General features: G+C 47.3%; 1 protein-coding gene across 12 annotated transcripts in view; it reads left to right on the top strand.

Annotated features, from left to right (window-relative positions):
- Positions 1–21,839, top strand: part of ARVCF (ARVCF delta catenin family member) — a 195,269-nt gene that overhangs the window by 117,984 nt on the left and 55,446 nt on the right. For all 12 annotated transcript variants that reach the window (XR_006415718.1, XR_006415719.1, XM_044440633.1 and 9 more), the window contains one exon: positions 1,492–1,675. Coding sequence is in view for 10 of the 12 variants with exons in the window: in XM_044440633.1 (XP_044296568.1) it covers positions 1,492–1,675 (184 nt within the window). In the remaining 2 variants the exon portion in view is untranslated. The remainder of the gene's footprint in view (positions 1–1,491; positions 1,676–21,839) is intronic.

Below are 21,839 nucleotides of genomic sequence, written 5' to 3'. Positions count from 1 at the left end.
GGCCTTCCTTATGGTCCAGCTTTCACAGCCATACCTTGCAACTGGGAGAAAGTTCTAGGTGGACGTTTATGATTAGATTTCATCTTAGCCACTCAGTTCTTAATGGTGTGATTCTGCTGGGGACTTTTGGAGTGGAGAACGTGTGCTCTTTTGGAGGGGCTCCCTTACTACCTACTAAAATGTTTGCAAACTGATATTCCTGGGGTTGTTTGCACCTGGGTGGCTTGTGGTTCTCAGTTAGCACTTATTTGGGGGTTTGGAGGGATTGCCACTTTACCTTCATTATGAGATTCACCCTGAGGGAAAACCTGAGAAGTATATGAAGGAGGTGGTGCTGCTGCTGCTGCTGCTGATACTTTCCTCCTGCTGCCGTTAGGCCCACCCAGCCAAGCTTGCACTGATGCTCCTGGAGCCATTTCATATAAGGTCTTGAAATGTGCATGTTTCCTCCTGATCAGCACAAAGAATCTGCTCAAGTTGTGCTGCAAAGCATCACAGACTCTGTGCTGGAAAACGGTGGTCCCTGTGTCAGGGTAGTTCAGGCAAAGATTTCTGTTGGTCAGAGCATGAGTATCAGCACTTGAATAGCCAAGACGAAGCTGAAGCCCACAAACATCTGGATGGTTAGCAAAGGTCGGCTTGGAGAATAAAATTCGACATGGAAGGATGGGTTGAAAGGAGCCTGCAGTGATGTTGGAAGTGTTGCTAGAAAATGGATTGGTTTATAGTTGGAAGATGATGGAAGCTCGAGGGGATCAGCTGGGTAGGTATGAGTCGAAGAGAGTATTCACTCCAAACATATCTAGCACAGTCTTTGGTTTGAACCAGAAGGTGATGCTTGGGGGATATTGTTTGACCATGTGGGTTCTCCAGCATGGGGTTCCACAGGAGCTGGTTCTGTCCCCCATGCTATTTGACATCCACATGAAGCTGCAGTTCTGAGCTTCAGCACCCTCGGTATGCGCATGATGTCCAGCCTTGTTCCTCCTTCTCTCCTCCATTGGGTGAGGCTGTGGATGGGCTGAATCAGTGTCTGGCTGCAGCAATGGACTGGATGAGGGCGAACAGGCAAGCTAAAGGAAAGAGTTGGAACCTGCCTCTAGACCGTGTTGCTAGCAATCGTTGAAAGGTCTAAAAAGCAGCACCATTGAGAGGTTAATGGTACAAGGAGCTCTAATGCTGATCAGGCTGTGTTGTGATGCTTCGGCCAAGTCATGCTGATCTCATTGGATGACAGGGCCAGCTGGGAGAGAAAGGAAGGAATGGTGCTTCCCTTCAGTCCGTGGACTGGCTAGACCAGCAACTGAGGCTTAGTCTAGGAAAAGCAAGGTGGGCTGGCGTACCAAATGCAGCCTAGTGTGTTCCCAGCCCAGCATCCAAGGCAGCAGCGTCTCTTGCCCTACTTGTAGGACTGGCCCTGTTGGCAGACCAATTAAAGGATTCAGCTAAAGGATTCCACTAACTGTTCTCCTCCGCTTCCTCTTGCTAAAGGTACCCTTTGGAACCTGTCATCCTACGAGCCCCTCAAAATGGTGATCATTAATCATGGTCTTCAGACACTGACCAACGAGGTGATTATTCCCCATTCCGGCTGGGAGAATGAGCCAAACGAAGACTCAAAGCCTCGAGATGCTGAGTGGACAACTGTCTTCAAGAACACATCGGGATGTCTGAGGTGAGATTGGAGTGGGCTGCTGACAAAATTTTTGTACATGCTGAAGAAAGAACAGCAGGAAGGGAATGATGCTGAGCAAAAGAGCCCTTTCCTTTTGTAGGCTTGCACAAAAACATTTATGACTTCTGGTACTATGTGAGAGTTCCACCATATGCATTTCCCATTGCAGTCATGGCAGGAAACTGTAGTTAATCAACCCAGGAACTGTAGCCCATAGACTGGATGAGCTTAGGAGCTACATGAGCTAAGGAGGGATGTATCTTAGCTCAATAAACCAATCATGATGTATATCCAGATGAGACCGATCTAACTTTGCAGATTACTGGTATATGAACTGTTTGAATATTGCTGGAGAGATTAAGGCCACAGTGCTATTGAACTCATGGCAGATGCTCCAAGGCCCCCAAACACAGATGTTTATAAACATGCCATGGCAGGAGCAGCCTCCGGCATGCCTTGCATCCTGCATTTTCTCTGGATGGCTGTCTTTAGCTGTCCAGTTTTAGTGCTGGGGAGGAAAGAGGGTGGGTGCTGAGTGAATCAATGTGACTCCATGGTCCCTAATCTCTCCTCTCCCCCAAGCCTTCCTGCTTGTCCCTTTCCCCCTTTGAGCCCCATCTGGAACCTCACTGGGCAGCCAGCATGTGTGCATGTGGGTGGGGGGCAAGGGTTTGGCCTTTGGAGTCCCTGCTCTTAAGTCATAGGAAGAATCCTTTGGCCTCCCAGATAATGTGGAAGGCCCTAGGATTTTACCCTAATAGGAACGAAGATCTACAAAAGACAGGGACCATACCAGGCACATGCATGGATTTTATCCTCTACTTGAACTCATGCCCTTATTCCTACCTTTTCTGTATCCCTTTCTTTGTTGCTGTCTATACGTTTGGTAATTAAAAGCAGAAACATCCATGTTCACAGTATTGAACCTCCTTGCTATTATTTGCCAATATCAGCCCACCACCTGAAAACAAAGCAAAGCAAAGCAGGCTTCTGAAAGGATAATCCTATTTCCTTGTACTAGGGATTGGGAGAGTGCAGAAGATCTTAGTAGGTACTTTGAAAACGCATGTAATGCTTTTTCCTGCTCAGCAAGCAGCTGATTGCACGTAGCTGGTCAGAAGCACTTGCTGCTACAAGCTCCCCATTTTGATTACTTGTGATATCCCATTTGTGTTTTTCATTGTTTCCTTCAAATCTTCACCTCTGAGTGACATGTGTTGTGATTCGCATTTACCCAGTCATGCAGATCAATTGCTGAGCTTCTGGTTTTAAGTTTGTATTTACTGTTTTGCTCTTCTTGTTTATATCAGTTATTCTTCTGCTGGAAACTATAATAGAAATATGTATTTGAAAAGGTTTTCCTAGCCACTGGGGGACAGGCTAGGAAAAAGTAACTGATAATTTAGTTTTCTCTGGGTTCCCATGTTGTTTGTACTGATAGTGCTGTGATGTGTAATAAGTCAAGTCTGTAAGCTGAATCTTGTTGGTTTGTAATTCTTGAATGTATAACAAGTCTGACTTTGGTCGAGTTAAAGTCAATACTTGCAGAATTTAATCTTAGATTGATTATGGGTTTATTTAAAATTTCTGCATCCCATCAGAATGTGGTTATATCAAAGAATTTCCATTTGAATTTAAAAGGTTGGATCCATAATTCAATAAACAGCAGTTAAGATGGGGTTAGTTCACCCTTCATTATTTTTTGTAGACTTTAGCTTCTCTGGAGAAGATTTTTTTTCTTTTGTGCATTTATGCAACATCTTCTCACAAAATATGCATCCAGATATGAGTTGAGTTCACTTAAATGGCTGGAAATGGCCATCCCTAGAATCAGATCTGTGTGGAATGTCGTGGAGAGCTTTGTTTAATTGTTACTTTTAAAATTGTTTTATTGACCTATTTTTAAAATTCCTATTCTGCCTTACAGCATAACTTGTTTTGATCTTCAAAAAAGATTAAAAACTCCAACAGAACCATAGATCCTTTAACATTGTTATTGTTGTTGTTGTTGTTAGTCGCGAAGTCATGTCTGACCCATCGCAACCCCATGGACAACATTCCTCCAGGCCTTCCTGTCCTCCACCATCCCCTGGAGTCCACCTAAGCTCACACCAACTGCTTCAGTGACTCCATCTATTCACCTCATCCTCTGCCGCCCCCTTCTTCTTTTGCCATCTATTGTTCCCAGCATCAGGCTCTTCTCCAGGGAGTCCTTCCTTCTCATTAGGTGGCCAAAGTATTTGAGTTTCATCTTCAGGATCTGGCCTTCTAAAGAGCAGTCAGGGTTGATCTCCTCTAGGACTGACCGGTTTGATTGCCTTGTGGTCCAAGGGACTCGCAGGAGTCTCCTCCAGCACCACAATTCAAAGGCCTCAATCCTTTGGCACTCAGCCTTCCTTATGGTTCAACTTTCACAGCCATACACTGCAACTGGGAAAACCATAGCCTTGACTATATGCACTTTTGTCGGCAGGGTGATGTCTCTGCTTTTTAGTATGCTATCTAGATTTGCCATAGCTTTCCTCCCCAGGAGCAAGCATCTTTTAATTTCTTGACCTTTAACATTAAAGCACACTCAAAAGATTGGGAAATGAAAAAATAAGTCCAGCAACCAGCAAGCAAGACTCTCTGGGGAGGGAATTGCACCAACTCGGTGCAACCTGGTCCTTGTGTGCTTCTGTCATTTTGTCTAGGAGTCCTCGAAGATTAAATCCATCTCTGCCTGATTGTAGGAAGTAGACCTATTTCTTTATCCACAGCATTCCTGGGTGTGCACAGCACAGCATCTCTGCATCAATAGGAAACATTCAGACCACGTCTTTCTGACCCAAAGAAGTCATTCAGCGTGTTTCTCTGCTGCTTCTGGGAACTCATTCTCAGGCCTCTTCTAATAACAGAGGGTTGTCCATGCGGGCCAAGAAGGGACACATTGGTGATTGATCAACCATGCCGGAAACAAGGGGATGAATATTTTTCACCTCTCCTTCTTGAGTGGAGACTGAAGTCCAAAAAGCAGACTTCTGTAGGCGAACGTCATCACAACAGCCTCAGCTCTCGTCTCAGCCCTTCCATCGGGCGTTGGCTGCTCAGCCCTCTCACGGCACCATCTGCCCCATCGTTTGCTTCCCACTGTTCCAATGAAACAAGGCTCAGGGGTCGTTTCCAACAGGGATGGATGCATCGCTAACCATTTGGAGGTCTGAGTGGGAACTGGAACTTAGAGAACCAACCACTGGCACCTGCTGCAAAACAGCTCTACTTGGCATTAATTAATAAATTCGGAGCCAGGCATTTGTTTTGAGGGCGACGACCACGTGGCACTCACAATCATACAAAAACACACTCCTGCTTATCTCAAGCATTCTTCGAATTTTCCAGGGTCTGTGGCTGGAAGACCTACATCTGGAACACATCTGCACATGGCCCAGATGGACACCCCCCCCCCCCCCCCGCAAGAAGCCACTGCTTTTGCTTCTCTGTTTTCGCCTGCCAGGCAATGCATCCAGCAGGGCAGTGCGAGGCTCCAGGCCCCTTTAAACATCTCCACACAAGTTTTCTAATGAACCAGAAGAGCTTTCTGTAAGCAGAAGGTTTTGACTTCTGTCATACCTTTTCCGTATTCTCTAATCCTCAGGGCTGGTAGAGACAACCTGCTTCACAGACATAAATGCCCTATTTTTGGCGTTGTGCTGGCAGGGGTCATTCCTTCCTGAACGGGCGAGTTTCTAGTCACATAGCAGCACATCTTGGGGATGATTTAGAGCTTGTGCGTAGAAGATCTCATGTGCTGGCGCATACATATCACTTCATGGCAAATAAACGTTAGCTCAGAGGCTGCTTGGAGGTTTGCTGGTACCTGGAGGGGTGAATTATGCTGCAGCTTCGCCTTGGTACAGCACACAACAGTGTGAAAGAGCAACCTGCAAATCAACGGCTTCTTGCATCTGGTGGTGCCATTTTCTGAAGGGGTGGAGAATGCATTTTTCGCTCGCTGCTGTTCTGCAGGTGTGTGTGCCCCCCCCCCACACTCCTAATTAGAGGCCACAGCGCCCTTACATATTTATTTGGATGTGTGGCCCTTTCTCCTGCTTAAGCACCAATTACACTTCAGAGTTTGCGCAGGTTTCTCATTTTTGGAATGAACAGGATTTGGGTTAAGGAAAGGCTTGGTGGCTGCTTGATTTTCTGGGATTTTAAGCCAAATTTGCAAGGCGCAGACTGAAATTCATACAACAGGCATCTTGGATCCAGTCAGTCAGTCAGTCAATCAAAGATTTATTATACTCACGGTTCAGTACAAATACAGTCATACCCCCAATAACACAATGAAGCATCACATCTCGCCTCTTATTTTCATTGCGTGCTCTTCCCATGACAGAACCCTCAATCAGGTATCTGTTGTTTATAGTGATCCGACAGGCTCATTCAAAATCTAACAAGGTTCGAATTTATTTGTGAGGCTCTCATGCAGTTGAAAGAAGTCCTGGCTCAGCAATTCATTAATCAGCAACAGCTGCATGCATTTGCCCCACGGGGGGAAATATCCTTTTGCTTTTAGCATGGAACAGACTGTCTTGCAAGAAGCATGTTCTATTATGCTTTAAGGGCACAACCCTAAGCATGCTTAGGTGGACTAGGCGAGGCTTAGAATTCCCAGCATGCCTAAGCCAGACTTTCCTCTGTCTGTACATGTGTAGGATTGTGCCCTTAATCAGAGCTGGGGATGCTGTGTCCCCTACCCCACCGACTTAGCTGGGCTCCAGCTCCCACCAGTGCTATTGGTCAGGGAAGATGGGACCTGAGGTCCAGCAATATGTGGCAGCCCACAGGTTTTTCTAAATGAACTTTTTTTAAATGCCACAAGGCTTTGCTTTGTTTTCAGTCGTACCAAAAGATTCTTTCTAATCAGTCTAACGAATGAATTGATTTGACATGTGCTAGCGCTGTCTATTCATCCCATGCATGTCCCAGCTAAGGGAAAGGAGCTCTGAGATAAATCCCTACAATTGACGAATGTGGAAGTACCTTGACTCGATCTTGGGTTCTTTCACAGCTCCTGGCCTCGAGACATAAAGGGAGTTTTGCTGGGCGTGGGAATGGGAAGCGCATGATGGGGGTCAAAACAGGGTTTTCTTTTCAAGCGTGTGTGGTGGGGGCTCCATCACAAGGTTAGGCCAGTGATTCTCACAACAGCCCTGAAGGTAGGTTGGGCTGAAAGAGAATTGTGGTCCCAAAGATGTACAGGGAGCTTTATGGCAGAGTAGAAACTGAGGCACAGATCTGAATCCAAATTCACTTTCATGCTATAGAAGAGGAGCTGCAGGGTGCTGTTCTCCCAGGGTCTGGATTAACCTCACTGGGAACAGAGAACTAGAAATGCTGCCGTTTGCTGAGCGGGATTTGCTTGTTCTTTGCATGAGAGAAGTGTGTATTTCCATGCACATCTCTTTAAAAGTGTGCCGTTTCCCCCCACTGGCTAAAATGCGAAAGTGTGTGTGTTCAAGCATGCATTCTTCGTCAAAACACATTTTTCAGAGGTGGTTGCAAACGCGGAGATGGGCCAACTCTGTTTGAAAAAGGCATTCCTCTTTGTGTTCAGCACCATGAGCAAGAGATCTTCTGAGGGCCCGCAAAATTTCTGTACAACTGTGGCCCTCTCCCACCCACAGGGACTGTTTCCTCCCACCCCCACCAAGACGGGAAAGGGGATATAGAAGAGGGGGAGAAGAGGCCTACGGATCGGGCTAAGAGCATGTTTAGTCCAGGATCCTGTTTCTCAGAGTCCCTTGCCTGGTGTGGCAGGGCACCATGAGACCACCAAGGAGACCACCCTCCTCCCTCGAGCTTGTCCCCGGCCTCCCAGCAATTTCCTACCACAGACAAAGGGCAGACTCTGACATCAACAGCGCCTTTCCCATATGCAGAATCCAACTGGCCTTGCACCTGTGGGGCAGCATCCTGCCCTACCCTGGAAGGCACCGGCCACGTCGCATGGCAGCTGCTCCGCAGAGCATGATGGAACGACGGGCTGTTGATGCACACCTGAATTGGGCAAGTGGGGCACAGCCGCTCGGCTTCTGTTGCCTCCACACCCTTCCCCATGGGCTGAGCATTCAAATTTCCCCACGTTCGGCCAGAAAGGACGCGTGTGGGTGGGACATTATGGCAGCCAATATCTCCTTCTGGCTGCTGCGCTTGGCTTTAAGGATGTGCCCCTGTTGCCCAGCAATGGAGGCCTTCTCCTCTATTTATTTATTTACTTATTTATTTAAAACATTTTTATGCCGCCCCCATCGCAACAAAGCCTCGGGGCAGCTCACAACAGAAACAAAATACATAAATACATAAATAATAACAATATAACAATAAAAAAATTATTTAAAACCTCCCGGTGCATCTCGGCTAAAAATTTAAAATCCTATAAATACAAATAATTTAACAATTAGAATAAGTTTTAAATAAAAAGGTCTCTAGAGAAACGTTGCCCTGGTAGACGTGCCCACAGACCGACCGCAAAGGCATGGGATGGAGAGGCGTCACCAAGGCCCTCACCGAGAACCAGGAGAACTCGAATTGTGATGTTCCCGCTTGCTAAGTTTTGCCAGCAGTAGCTTTTGCGTGCTTGTCTTTTCTTTCTTTTTTCCTCCGTGCTTTGGAGTTGTTCCACCTTAATGACGAGGGTTAATAGTTCATACAAAGCTAATAAAAGGAGCGGTGTTATACCTTGTCAGGCGCTGGAGTGCACTTCAGCCCCGTTTCTGCAGATTAATATGTGGCTGCAGCGTGTTTTTTGTTCATTTCCATTCCTTGGGCTTGTAGATGCCAAACGGTGCTTAGTTGCTCCCTGGAGAGTAAGCTTACGAATGCGGGAAGTAATGAAAGGTGTTCTGAAAGGCCCCGATGCTGAAATAATCACCGGTCCCATAAGAGGCACTTCTGAGTGGGTTCCAGACGAGACGATTCCTCTTTGGTGGGCAAGAAGGTATTTGACATGGTGGAACTGAAAGGTCGAGCTGAATGAGCGTTACGAGCCCCTGGCTATCACAGACATTAAGCCAGAGCCTGTTTAACTAATCTGCATCACAGGGTCTCTAAATATCGCCATTGTTCCACCCCAAGCCAGCCTTCCCCAGCCTGCAGCTGCAGGGGGCCGGATCTGATGGTCCCTACCACTCTATGGTTCTGTGAACCTCACGCCCTCCGGACGCGTTGGCCTCCAAGGCCCAGCATGGGACCCCGTCTGGTGGTCACCAGGTTGCCGATCTGAACCAAGGGCTTCTCTCATTGGGAAATGCTCCTTGGTTTCCCTTAAGGAAGCCTTTGGAAGCCTTGATTGTCTATGGCACCATTCCTAGGGGGTACCAGGGCCTGCTGGAATCCCCAAGGCTTCTGGTCACTTGAACTGAATGTGGATGTCTGTCTGTCTGCCTGCCTGCCTGCCTGCCTGACATCCATCTATCCGACACCTGTCTATCATCCAATTTATCTCTCTATCATCTATATTATTATAGCTTTTGTATACCATTCAGCCTAGCTCAGTGGCTTCCCAAATGGTTCACAGTGTCTAGGAAGAGAAGCCCATACTTGTTTTCACTTGAAAAAACTTCCACTGCACCAACCAGTTCTTTGCTGGGTCTGAAGCTGCACATCTGTTCCAAAGCCCATGCCCTTCCTCAGGGATGAGCCACAAGCCTTGGGCTTGCCGAATAGGGATGGGGGCCCTTCACGTGTTCAATACCAGTGCTCAAAAACCTTGGAAGGGAGGTGGATCGCTGAAAAGGGCCCAGTTCTTCATGCTGTTCATTAACTCACCCTCACCCCACATCCGTTGGAAAAGGGCTGGGAAGCACTCGGTGGGGGACAGGGGACACTGAAAGGCCAGTGAGTCTTCGTAAAGAGAAAATGCTGCCAGGGTGGAGTGATACTGGCAGCGTCTGATTCTGTTGCCACCTCTGTTGTCTGCTGCCTTCCTTCCCATCCAGAAGGAGGTTTAGGGAGACAGGGATGAGCTAGCAGAAGCTGGGAGTGCGAGCAGACTGGATTCCCTTCCGAGGAAGTCAACTGCTTCAGGCTTTGAAGGCTAGTCACGATTCCTCAGAAGAAGCATTTTGACATTCCAGATTGGGGGAAACGCTGCACAGAAGCCAGGAACCCACCAAAGAATTGGTCCTCGGGTGAAAGGGGTGAGCAGGGAAAAGACGGCAGTGGCTCCAGGTGGGCCTGAATTGGCCCTCGGGTTCTGCATCTCTGATCTTGACTTCATCTCACAATGGCCATTGTGGAATCGGTTGAATTGCAGCGCTAAGTGATGTAAAACTGTGGAATCTGAGGCACTGAAATAATAGAAGACCCCCATTTTTGGAAGCATAAAGTGCAGCTGTAACTCAGATCCATCTCTGGCCTTTGAAACACACCCTGTTTTCAGGGAGGGAAAGGTGCCATAGAAAAAGCCAGCCCCAAGCCTGGTCTGAAACCGCAGGTCGGAATCCATGTTCTCTCTTGAAGATGGGCCAGAAAACTCAGCCTGGCCTTTGCGTGTCCCGTTCAAATGCTCAGAGACCATGGAAGGGAGGTGAAGGTCGATCAAGTAGCCAATGAATGAGGAACTTAGGAATTGTCACTGCAGAACCTGCAGTGCCCTGATTGTGAAACGAGCTTCTCGGAGAGGTTCCCCCGGCACCCGTGCTATGTTCTTCCCAGCCCTTTCCTTTCCCCATGCATTTCAGCCCTTCATTTCCACAGTTGAAACTGCCATTTGCTATCACTGTGGCTCCACTGCTTGCCTTTACTCTGGTTTTTACTCCCATTTTATACTCTAATTTTAGACTATAAGCAAGGCTAATGTTGAACTTTTATAGCATCTCTTATGGTGCATTTTATGGCTTTAATTGCTGTGAAGCACCTAGCGAGCTTTGGCGACGGGTCATTCTAGAAATGCTTGAACAAGGGTTAGAGCTGGAAAGCAGGGAAGGGATCCCAAGGGAATCTGGCCACAGCAGAACTCCACCAGGGGGAGCAAAGTCAAGAGAGAGAGAGCCGCTTTGGGTTCAGAAAGAACAAGAAGTGGAATGTTCTTTATGGAAGTGTCAGAGTTTAGTGGGTCACATGCTTTGCATGCAAACATTGCAGGGCTGGGGAGGACCTGGATCCTAGGGTGTCACTGCTTCTCAGGGTAAACCATTCAAGTGCCCCCAGATATCGCTGAGCTGAAATGAGCCCTTGGTCTGGCTTGGCCTCAGATAGGTATATCAGCCCTTTCCTGCTGAGAGCCGTCATGATGGGACCTTCAGTGAGGCCGGATTCAGCTGTGGGGCTCGCCCGCTTTCCCCATGGGAGAGGTTTCTCTGTTGCCCTTTGCCCCAGCTTGCAAATGGAAGCCAATATTCTAGGAGAGAGAATGCCAGATTCCGAACACGGTGGATGTTGAGGACGAGGATAAATGCATGGTGCTTGCCACCCCGTCATACAAATCGTGCCACCAGCACGGCCAAACACCCACCCACCACGAATACATTTTTCAGCCATTCATTTGATGGGCTTCTGCCTCAGCGCCCCTTTTTACCATTGCTGGCATGGCAACTAGCCCCCCAAATCCCACCTCTGATGAACAAAAGGAACTGCAAATTATCAATTCTGTGTAGATGCTTCACAAGGGGGGGCATGGGACGCACGTCCGGCCCTATTCCCTTTTCAGACCAGGCTTTCTGCCCTCCTTGATCTCTCTGTGGGGCTCACCAGAGGCTCGCGAGCTCGAAGGAGTAAGCCGTGTTGATTTTATTAAACGGGAAGGAGGGGAGGGAGAATAATCATTTTGACTGTCAAGGTTGTGGACGCATGTTATGAAGTAACTCAGATTCTGGCAAGCGCAGCCCCCAGCATGTCTGTTGCACAATCACAGCTGCTTTCCGTCCGATTATTATTATTTTATTTCATTTTTGTGCAGTCTTAATGAAATTTACCCGACAAGTCAATGAGAGCGGGCGGCGGGAGCCGAGCTCCTCGCAGGGCTGTGCAAGTTAACCAGATATTACTCCTCGTTTTCACAGTTCCTCCTCCTCCTCCTCCTCTTCCATCTTCATCATCGTCTCTTTTCTTCTGCATTTTGGATAGCGAGAGCCTAAGGGCCGGGTTCCACAGTAGACCAAGTCATTCACGCATCTCTTTATTGTATTTTTATTTTGATCACAGCCGTGGGAGGACCAGATGAAAACCTGGAATCCTATGTAGGGGCAGCAAGTTTGCATCTTTTCCTTTGCACTGCAGCCAAAGCAACAATCATTCTCCAAGAGAGATTCTGCCCAAACGTTAACATTAACATTTCGTTTCCAGAATACATAACTGCACACATACGTGTGTGTGTGTGTCTGCGAGCATGCTTGTAGGGTTGTTTGTTTTTCCACTCCTAACCCATGTTCCAGTTTGTTTGTTTGTTTTCCCAGCCTCACACCCATGTTCCACAGCAAAGCTTTGTCACTACTCCTGCCTGTGATGGCTTTTCTTTTTCTTTTTGGATAATCCTCTAGAGCATTGTCGTCATAGTTACATTGCAGTATTATGTATATTGCATTTATCTCCTAGCATTCTTCCTCGTGTGAGGAACCCAAGGCAGGTTGCATAGCTCTCCTCCACTCCCATTTTTATATTTGCAATGACAACCCTGGGAAGTAGGATATGTGGAGAATGAGTGAGGGATTGGCCCAAAATTGTCCAGGAATCTTCATGGCTGAGTAGGGACTAGACCCCGGATCCCTTGAGTCCCCATCGAATATTCTTGCCACTACACCACACGGGCTGTTGTTCTTATTACTTGTTCTCTTATTAGTAATAGTTATTATTGTTACAGGCCAATAGCTGAAGCTTTCTGGGTAGTTTACGACAGTTCGCAAGCACACACTTTCCCTTTGTGTTGAAATGGGTTGGAACTGGTCCTTTTATTGATTTTATGAATGCTTTACCTGCCTTTTTAGTAGCGGTCGGTCTGTTTTCTGTTTGCATTTTATCATGTATGGTGTATTTATCTAATGATGTTTCTAAATTCGCACATTAAAATATACTTCTAAGCAAGGGGTGAAAGAGTCCAGACCACGGCACCATTAAGCATGGCGTGGTAGCACAAGATTACCTTGTTGGGAGCAGATGTTGGGCACCAGCAAGTCAGAAGGCTTGGTCCCTGTCTAATTTGGAGTTGCCATTGTGTTACCTTTTTAGTGCGTGTGCATTGTGCTTTCTATCCACCGTGAGCTTCCGTTGGTGGAAAGGCAGGTTGCAACCAAAAACCCAGATTGGTTCAGGACGATCGCAGCTTTCACTCAGCAGAGAACCCAGCCTCCTCCAAGGTCTGGCTCTCTTCAGACTAGCTTCCCCCTGCTGGTGCCCTCCAGATCTTGTTGGACAACAGCTCCCATCAACCCCAGCCAATGAACACTGGTTAGGAATGAGGGGAATTGTAGCGCTGGATCGGAGAAGGCTGTGTGTAGGCAAGTGTTGCCCAGCCATAACTTGAACCTGGGTTCTGTCCTTTACATAGGAAGGATCTCAGGTCGTGGAAGCTTGGACAGAAGACCATCACGGCTGGCCCAGAGAGGGGGGGTGTCTTCATGACTGAAGGAGAAAAGAGGCACCGGGAGGGATGGGTTGCACAGAGCTGCATCAAAAAGAGCAGCCCGTGCCCACCCTGCCTGTTTGTCATGAATAATGGGTAGCTTTTCTCCCAAGAAGAGTGTTTGGGAAGTAGAGCCTTCAGAGAGAATTATTTTTTAAGCGTTGCCTCTGGTGTGATTGTGGCACGCGATAACGGAGGCCTGCCTCCGCCGCAAACCTCCACACGTGCAGGGCAAGACTCTGCCTGGAGCTGACAGAAGCAGGAAGAGGGGTGCATCAGCGAATCTTTGATTCTGCAGAAGGGGCTTGGTTAGCGAGACGTCCCCCCATTTAGCATGTCTGGGAAGAGATCGGGTGCTTTAATGTGCATGTGAGTGCTCAGGCATGCTCGCACTGTTGCTTTCAACTTTGCCTGAAGAAACCTTGGACTAATTTTCCACTTTGAGCAAAGCAGACCGGGGAAGAAGAGACTATTTAGAATGCTGATGGGTTTATTGAAATGCCAGTAAAAATGATCCGCAATCATTTGGTTTGAAGGCTCATGATGAAGCCATCGTTCTGGAGCTAAGCAGGTCTGGAGCTGGTCAGCATTTGGATGGGAGACCGTACAGGAACCCCATTCATGCCATTGGATATTCCCATAAACTTGGATGCCTGGATGCTGTTGGACTGCAGTGCAGGGATGAAATAATCGAAACACAGTTTTCTTGCAAAAAAATATAATCAGTTAGAATAGGCATGCATGAAATGTATACCCATGGGTATGTGAATATACAGCTATCGATAAAAACAATTATGCTTAAGCTTCAAAGATTCAGGCCAAATATCCATATATTTATCCATTTGCAAGAGACGTCTAAATACTGGCTGTTCAAATATTGAAAACATTGTTAGGTTCATAATCCATTGTGTTATAGAAGGTGAGTGTTTACTTTCCCAGTGTTGCAATATCAGACTTTCAGCTGTCCAAAGGGCACAGAAAATCAATTTATGTTGTCCTTACTGTCCATGCAGCAGGTAAATAACTGAAAAAGGCATGCACAAGTAAATATTAAAGAGTAGTCTAATGCTAAGTTTATCCCCAAAGAGACAGCTATTGGACACTGCCAAAGAATCCAGGAAAGAGAAGCATCAGCACCCCCAAAGCCTTATTAAAAAGCGGACATGGATCCAGTAAACACAACACCATGTTTTATTCTTTCCTGAATAAACCTAACCTGGGATCCAATGACGCTTCCTAACGATGGGAGTTGTAGTCCAGCAGAATCCAGGCTCTTGCAGCCGGAGAGGTCTGCTCCTTTCTTCTCGTATGGAGACCCCAAGGGCGATCATTAGTAATGCAACAGCAGCATGCCTTGTTTCTGCTCCAGGCCCTCACAAGGCCTCTCGCTGTGCGCTATGCGCTGTCAAGTCGCCTTCGACCTTTGGTGACCCCATGAAGGAAAGCCCTCCGAGTTGTCCTGTCCATGACAGCTCCACTCCGCTCCCCCAAGGTCAAGGCGGTGGCTTCCTGGATGGAGCCAGTCCGTCCCCTGCTTGCGCTTCCCTTTTGTCTTCTGCCTTCGCCTTTCCCTAGCACGACAGTCTTCTCCAGGGAGTCTTGCCTTCTCTCGATGTGTCTGAAGTGGACAGCCTCGGCTTGGTCCTTTCCTCTAGGGAAGGTTCTGGCTTGATTTGACCCAGGACCCCCTGGTTTGTTTTCTGTCAGTCCAGGGTATTTGCAAAACTCTCTTCCAGCCCCATGTTTCGAATGCACCATGTGTCAAAAGGGTTTCCCACCAGGACTGGGACCCCAAATCTTTCATTTGCAGCCCCCAATCTCCGAGAAGTCATCTCCCCATCACTCTGCTGCCCGTGGGCACTGGCTGAAGTACAGCCTATGCAAATGTTTGGGGTTTTTTCCTCATCCTGTGTGCCTGAGCCCTGGATTTTTTGGGCATTTAGCACCACACCTGTTCCAGATGTTTTGGAACTGCAGCCCCCTTCATTCCTCACTCTTGCCTATGCTAGCTGGACCCAAGAGGAGTTGCAAATCCCGTTCCACCTTAGGGGGAGTCACTGACGGTCATCTAACCTACTTCACACTGTGGCTGTAAGAAGAGACTGGAGAGAAGAATTATGGAAGGCACTGAGCTACCTTCAGTTCCTTAAAAATTGATATGAATGCAATAAATTAATAAATTATGGGAAATAAAGCTTAAGGAAGGGAAAATGAGGTGGAGCTTGCTGACCTGCAAGGCAGAGGAGAATGCTAGCAATTAAGCCAGTCACTGCAACAGAAGGCGGAGATTTTCTGCCATTTTTCACCCTGTTTTAACAACTGAAGTCTAAGAAGAGGCTCAATTCAAGTCACGCCGCTTGCTCTATGAAGGCCAACATTAGAGTGGAGGTTAAGCATTGCACTGGGACTCAGCAGCCTGCCTCCTGTTCCCCACTCAGACATGACGCTTGCTGGGTGCTTTGAGCTAGTCACTGATGCTCAGCCTGAGCTACCTCACAGGACTGTTGTGAGGATAATATAGTGAGGAGGGTGGGGCAAGCCACCTGGGATTCCCTGAAGAAAAATGGTGGGGTAAAATAAAATGAGAAGCCGGTTGTAAGTGGCAAGGATGCTATTTTGCAATGCATTTACAGAAGTATTACTTCTAAATCAGGAGAAGTAACAGTTTCCCTATAGTCTTCTCTGTTTAGACCTCATCTAGAACACTTGTGTCCAGTTCTGGGCACCAAGATTTTAAGAAAGATGCAAAAGAGCTAGAAAGGTCCCAGAGGAGGGCAGCAAAAATGATCCAGGGTTTGGAAATCCTGCCCTGCGAGGAGAGAATGAGAGAACTGGGCATGCTCGGCCTTACAAAGAGAAGGCAGCAGGAGAACATGGTATCCCTCTATAAGTACCTCTGTAAGTCACAAACAGGAAGGTCAAAATTTCTTCCTGCTCATACCAGAGCATGAGACATGGAATAATCAGCTCAAGTTGCAACAAACCAGAGCCAGGCTAGATATCAGGACAAGTTTCCTCACTGTCAGAGCAATACGACAGTGGAGCCGGTTGCCTAGAGTGGTTGTTGACTCGCTCATGTTCACTAGAGACATTCGAGGTGAAAATGGACAGTCCTCCTGGCACACGCACACTCTGGCATATGCACAAGTGTATTCCCGTGTAGTGTGGATGCTCCCTTCTGGCAGTCCATCCCACTCATGGGTGCTAAGGAATCATACCGTTGGGCAGCTTGCCAGTTCACACACTGTCTGCAACTCTATTCGTATTCTCTCTGACGATGCAACTTTCCATCGTGCAGACCCCATGCTCTTTCTTGGGCTATGAACCCTACCTAGCAGAGGGTGGAGAGCCTGGTTTTTTATTTACTTCTCAGATTTATTACTTGCCCCATAGCTAACAGCTCGTGGGGCAATGAATTAAACCACCACAAATAAAATCCACTTACGAGAAACAGACATGCATAATGAAACCATCCATTAAAAGCAGTGATCAGTTACAAACAGCTGAGGCTATGATGAGTATTCCATGAAGATCTAAAAAAAATCAGAGATAAGACAACTCAAAAGCACAGCAAAGCAGAAGTAATAGAGAGGCTTAATGGGGACCAGAAGAATAAAAAAGAGTTTTCTGTGGTGCAGAGGGAAGGGTCAAGGGAAACTTGAGAACATCCAAATGGAATAAAGAGATGAAGTATCAGCATGTTGGGAAAGAATATGGAGTCTTCTCCAAGCAACAGCCCTACATGTTTCGCTATTGGGGGATTTTTTTCAGAGGTCAGTAAAAGCACCTGCAGAGATCTCTGGAAACGTCTCTGAGATTAATCTTTTGACTGGTCACCAGTCTTTTTTAGAGCTTTCTGCAGGCATTTAGAAATGCTGGCCTCCAAAGAAGGCCTGTACATGATTATTCAGAGCATGATCTCTAACTCTGAAATGTTGGCTTTTATTATTTCTGTTCCTTCTTCTGGTTACTTTGCGTAAGTGTAGGGACTGGGCCCATGGCTCCCCAAATGTAACATTCCAAGCTAGAGAGCTCAGATGCTGAAGCTGAGCTATGAGAAGAAAAGGAGCTGGAATGTGTTCCTGAAATGCCAAGGTGTAAGTGAGCTTAACACCTCTGATTGGGGGGAGGCACTGGAGAACAAGGAGGTTCAGAGGGAGAGGGTGTGAGTTATCAACACAACACAGTTTATCGTCAAGTCCAATGAGCAGAACAATTAAGGAAGGTCCTATCTGGCCCATAGGCAGCATGAACCTCCCTGAGGGTGCAGCCAGCCCCTTTTTGGAAAGGAAGGAGAAAAGGGATTTAGTTGGAATCCTGACACGGGCAAGCGTTAACTTCACAAATTAGAGGGATTATTACCTTGGTAGATGCCACTTATTATAAGCTATATTATTGTTCATACCGTATTGCAAAGTCAGCCAAACTCACTAAAGGGCTGTATTTAGAAGACTTCCATCCTTCCCCGCCGCAAAGAGAAAAGGGGAGTAGTGTGCTCAAGGCAGCTAGTTTGTTTAGACCAGCACTTAAGTCTGTAAATGAAAATGCTAAAATATAAACTTCATACTTTAGGGGTTTCTGCATTGTTGCTTTTCTCAAATGACTGCGATGGAGCTTGATGTATTATTCAGCATATTAAAGGTATGGAGTTTCAAGAGTGATTTGCAGCAGCAAATAAGACCTTTTCTCCGCTGCCATTTGCCATCAATTGAGCTTTGCTAAAGTCTCAAGCTAAATATTTGAGAAATTTAACTATTTCAAACTATGGAAGGCATTGAGTCTTGCACATCCGGACAGGACAATTCGCAGGGATACCATCTTCCAGCAGATTGTGCCCTTGTGAGTTAGAAGAAATTGAAACTGTAAACCATGTTTTTCATCTCTGTAACTTTTCCAGGATCTTCATAATTACTCCTTTATTCAAGAAGATTGTCTGAACAGTATGTTGTCTTAGTTCCTTCAGTATGAGAAACGGTTTTCCCCGCAGAAACTATAGATAAACCTCTGCTGAGAGCAATGCAGAACGGTATCTGGTTAACCCTGTATTTTACATTGCTGGTTTGTTGGTTGTTTTAAGAGTTCTTTGATTTCTAGGGTTGTTTTAGGCGTTCTGTTAGTGATGGTTTTGCCTTCCACTTTGCATGCCAACAGTAGTGTAAGTGTGAGTGTGAGGTCTGTTGACTGGATCAATAAAAATGGATTGATCAACTAAAGCGTGCAGCAGATGGCTACCTCGTGGAATAGAATACTTTTTCAGCATTCCGATACTTCCTCTCTCTATGTCCATTTCCCTTGTGTGAAGAGACAACAGAGAACCTGCCAAAGAGACCTCTCTGGAGGAGGTGTTCTGTCACTGTAGGACTACGACATGTGTGGATGCATGATGGGTTAGGGCAGGCAGTGGTTTGCTCTCTCTCTCTCTCTCTCTCTCTCTCTCTCTCTCTCTCTGCAGCTGTGTCCATGTCCCACTTCGTAAACTCCTTTTTCTTTTTTTCCTTTTGCTGGTTCTCTTCAGGTTGTGACAAATGCACACAGCCTGTCCAAGCCAGAGTGGCTGCCCCAAGCGGAGCGATAATTTTAATGCTAAGCAGGTAGCAGCCATTTGCTTATTTTCTTGCAGCAGGCTTCTGGACCGCTCAACATGATGGGAGTGCAAAGCAAAGCTTCCCCAGAAAGGTCACCTTCAAGGTAACCTGCAAATATCTCTAATGTTTTCTTTTTTTGGTGGCGGGGGCGGCTTCTACTTTAAAAGAGCTGCACACCGTTTCTTTATGGCGAATTATCTTAGATGGAAGCATGTAGGAAGGCAGCCTAGCAAGACTGCAGAGCTGGCTCTTTGTAGCTTTATCTGGGTTTCTTCTTGGAGGAGTGTGGAAAATCTGTGGACCAGAAGGTGTGAAATGCGTCGTCTCGAGTCTCCAGGAGGGTGGTGGTCATTCCAACCTCCTGCCCTTCACTTCTGCCCAAGTGTTTGGCCATCTAAGATCCCATGGACCGACGCATCCTTGCCTTTGGTAACATTGGTTGTGAGGGAGCTGACTGTACATATGTGCATACATCTGTGTGTGTGTGTGTGTGTGTGTGTGTCCCTCACTGCAACTCTTTGTGCATCCAATTAGGCAGTCCGCAGCCCATGGAAAGCTTGTCATAACACATCTGTTAGCCTTTAAGATGCTGCGAGGGTCTTTATGGATTTTGGTGCCACAGACTAACAGAACTGCTGTCCCTCTGGAAAGTCATATTTATTCCTGTTTTAAGAATGGCTGGGCGGGACTTCAGAAGCAATAAGCCACAGAGTACAAATATATTCCAGTGACACCCCCCACACACACACTTTACTAGGGATGGTTCCTGTTTTCTGTTGGCTTATCCCACAAAACCTCACTGCTTTTACTTCCTGTAGAGCGAGCTGTTGATGTTAAGATTTGGAGTTCATCCCCCTGACTCTGGAAGTTGCATCCTGACACAGGGAGCTGATGCATCGGCTCTTGCACCAAAGTAAGCGTGCGACACCAGGGCTAGAGCGCAGCACCAGGGCACCGTGCACTGCACAGCCTGACAGTGTTGCTGAGCTGTTTCTGAATGGCTGCTGCTGTAGCACAGAGCTTGCACATGTGTGCCTGCAGTGTGCATCCTTACTACGCCTTTAACCACAAGAAGAAAAATCCTGCAGGCTTTTACTCTGGTAGAAAATGAGCAGATTGATAAATGCAGCGCCCAGGATGCGGAATACTTGTGGCGTGCAAAGCAGGAGGCGTGCAACTAACCTGTCCCCCTTCCTTAATGTGGAATAGTCTGAGGGAGCCAGGCTAGATGGCCTTCAGGGACCTTCCAGCTCCATGGTTTTCCCTGAGCTGAAGCCCAATTGAAATGAATGGGACTTGCACCCGAGAGGGCATGTCCAGAATTGCACTGTAAACTTGGCAGACTCCTTGCAGGCAGCTTGTTTCTGTGGCACAGAGTGCTGGACTGGATAGACCTTTGGACTGATCCAGCATGGCTGTTCTTCGGTTCTCGTGTTCTCTTTCATGAGGACTAGCTTCCCTCCCCCTTCTTGAAAGACAGCCTTACCTTACACCAAAGCCGCCTCTGCCGTTGGCTGGCACCCAACTGCCTTCTCCCTGCATCTCCCGCCTCTGCTGCCATTCCACCTTCTTCCTGTTTCTGCAGACGCCTTCGTGCCGTCTGTCTGTTTTTAGCTTATGCATTCCCTGAATGTCAGGAATCAGGCTGGGTGGTTCTTCACCAAAACATTTAAACACCCTTCCCTCTCTCTGTCTGAACAAAGGAGCAAAGGAGGTTTTTTCCTTCTTCATTTAAGTAGAATTAAGCACAGAAGGTGGCATTTCTTATCTAGGGCTTTCACCACACCTTGGAAATGCCCAAAATAAAATTCAGACCTTGCACAATGATGTTCCCTAATATTTACAAGTCCCCTTGGCAGGCTTGAAGTCGAAAACTTTAATAAGAAGAGTCTGGAGGTTGCTGCAGAGAATTTAACAAATGCATCGGGGAGATAACATAATTGCATCAAGGATTCTAGAACCGCCCCTTCCTTCCATAAAATGGACATAGAAACAAGAATGGCTTTTAAAAGAAGGGATTCCCTCGAGCCTCCAAGCACCTGAGACAAAGAGCATTGAAGTTGTGCAGGGCCTGTGGATGACTGTAGGCTTCTTCCGAGATCCGTGGATCCTGCCCTAGGATCAAACGTGAACTGCTAACATCTCTTCATCCCTTCCTTCTCTTTCTTCCCCATCCCCTGTGCTCATATCACTTCCCCCATCGCTCCAGCGCCAGGAGTTTGCTTTTTGTTAACATTTACTCAGGGCTCCTCTGCTTTGTTTTCCTAAGGAAAGTAGATATTTCAGCCGTCACACAAATCTCCGTTGCATTATTGCCGCCACCCCCCTCCCCGCTTGACAAGGAGGCTGCGACTGGCAGAGCGATTAAAGGTTGTCCGTTCTCTCTGGAAACGTTCGCCTGTGTGGGCTGGAGAGGGGGCCAAGGAGCAGGTCAGCAGGCCGAAATCTCACCAGCATGTCCTGCACCGATGGCTGTGTGTCTGGTGTGAACTGGGTGCCTAGAAAGCCTGCTCGGGTGACCCAGTGAGAGAGCACTGGACTCAAGAGGCTGTGGAGCAGCCGTAATTCAGTGGCAGAGCACCCACGCTGCATGTGGGCGGTCGAACATCCAGTCCCTGGCATCTCCAGTTTCGAGCAGTCCCGCATTGGCTATGAAATACTTGTAAGCTGGGATGGGCAGCCTTTTCCCCCCAGGTCCTCGTGCAGTGCCGTCTGTCTGATTAAGGGCCAGTTCCTGACTGCCACCTAAGTCACTGTTACTGGAAGCCCTCCACATGCTCCCTCTGACCGCTAAACGGCCCTTCTCTAAATCGAGACCAGATTCTTCTAGGACTGTTCCACTTTTTTCTAATAACCATGAGATCTAGAAACTTCCAGTAGTCTCAGGGCAAGTAGTTTCATTGCTTCAACTGTGAAAAGCATTCAGATGCAAAAAGGCAGGACACGTACTTCTTTGCTGGTGCAATGAAATCATAGA

Source organism: Varanus komodoensis, unplaced genomic scaffold (genome assembly GCF_004798865.1).
Source record: "Varanus komodoensis strain SLA01 unplaced genomic scaffold, ASM479886v1 scaffold38, whole genome shotgun sequence".
Lineage (NCBI taxonomy): Eukaryota > Metazoa > Chordata > Lepidosauria > Squamata > Varanidae > Varanus > Varanus komodoensis.
This window is presented reverse-complemented; position numbering and strand designations above follow the sequence as displayed.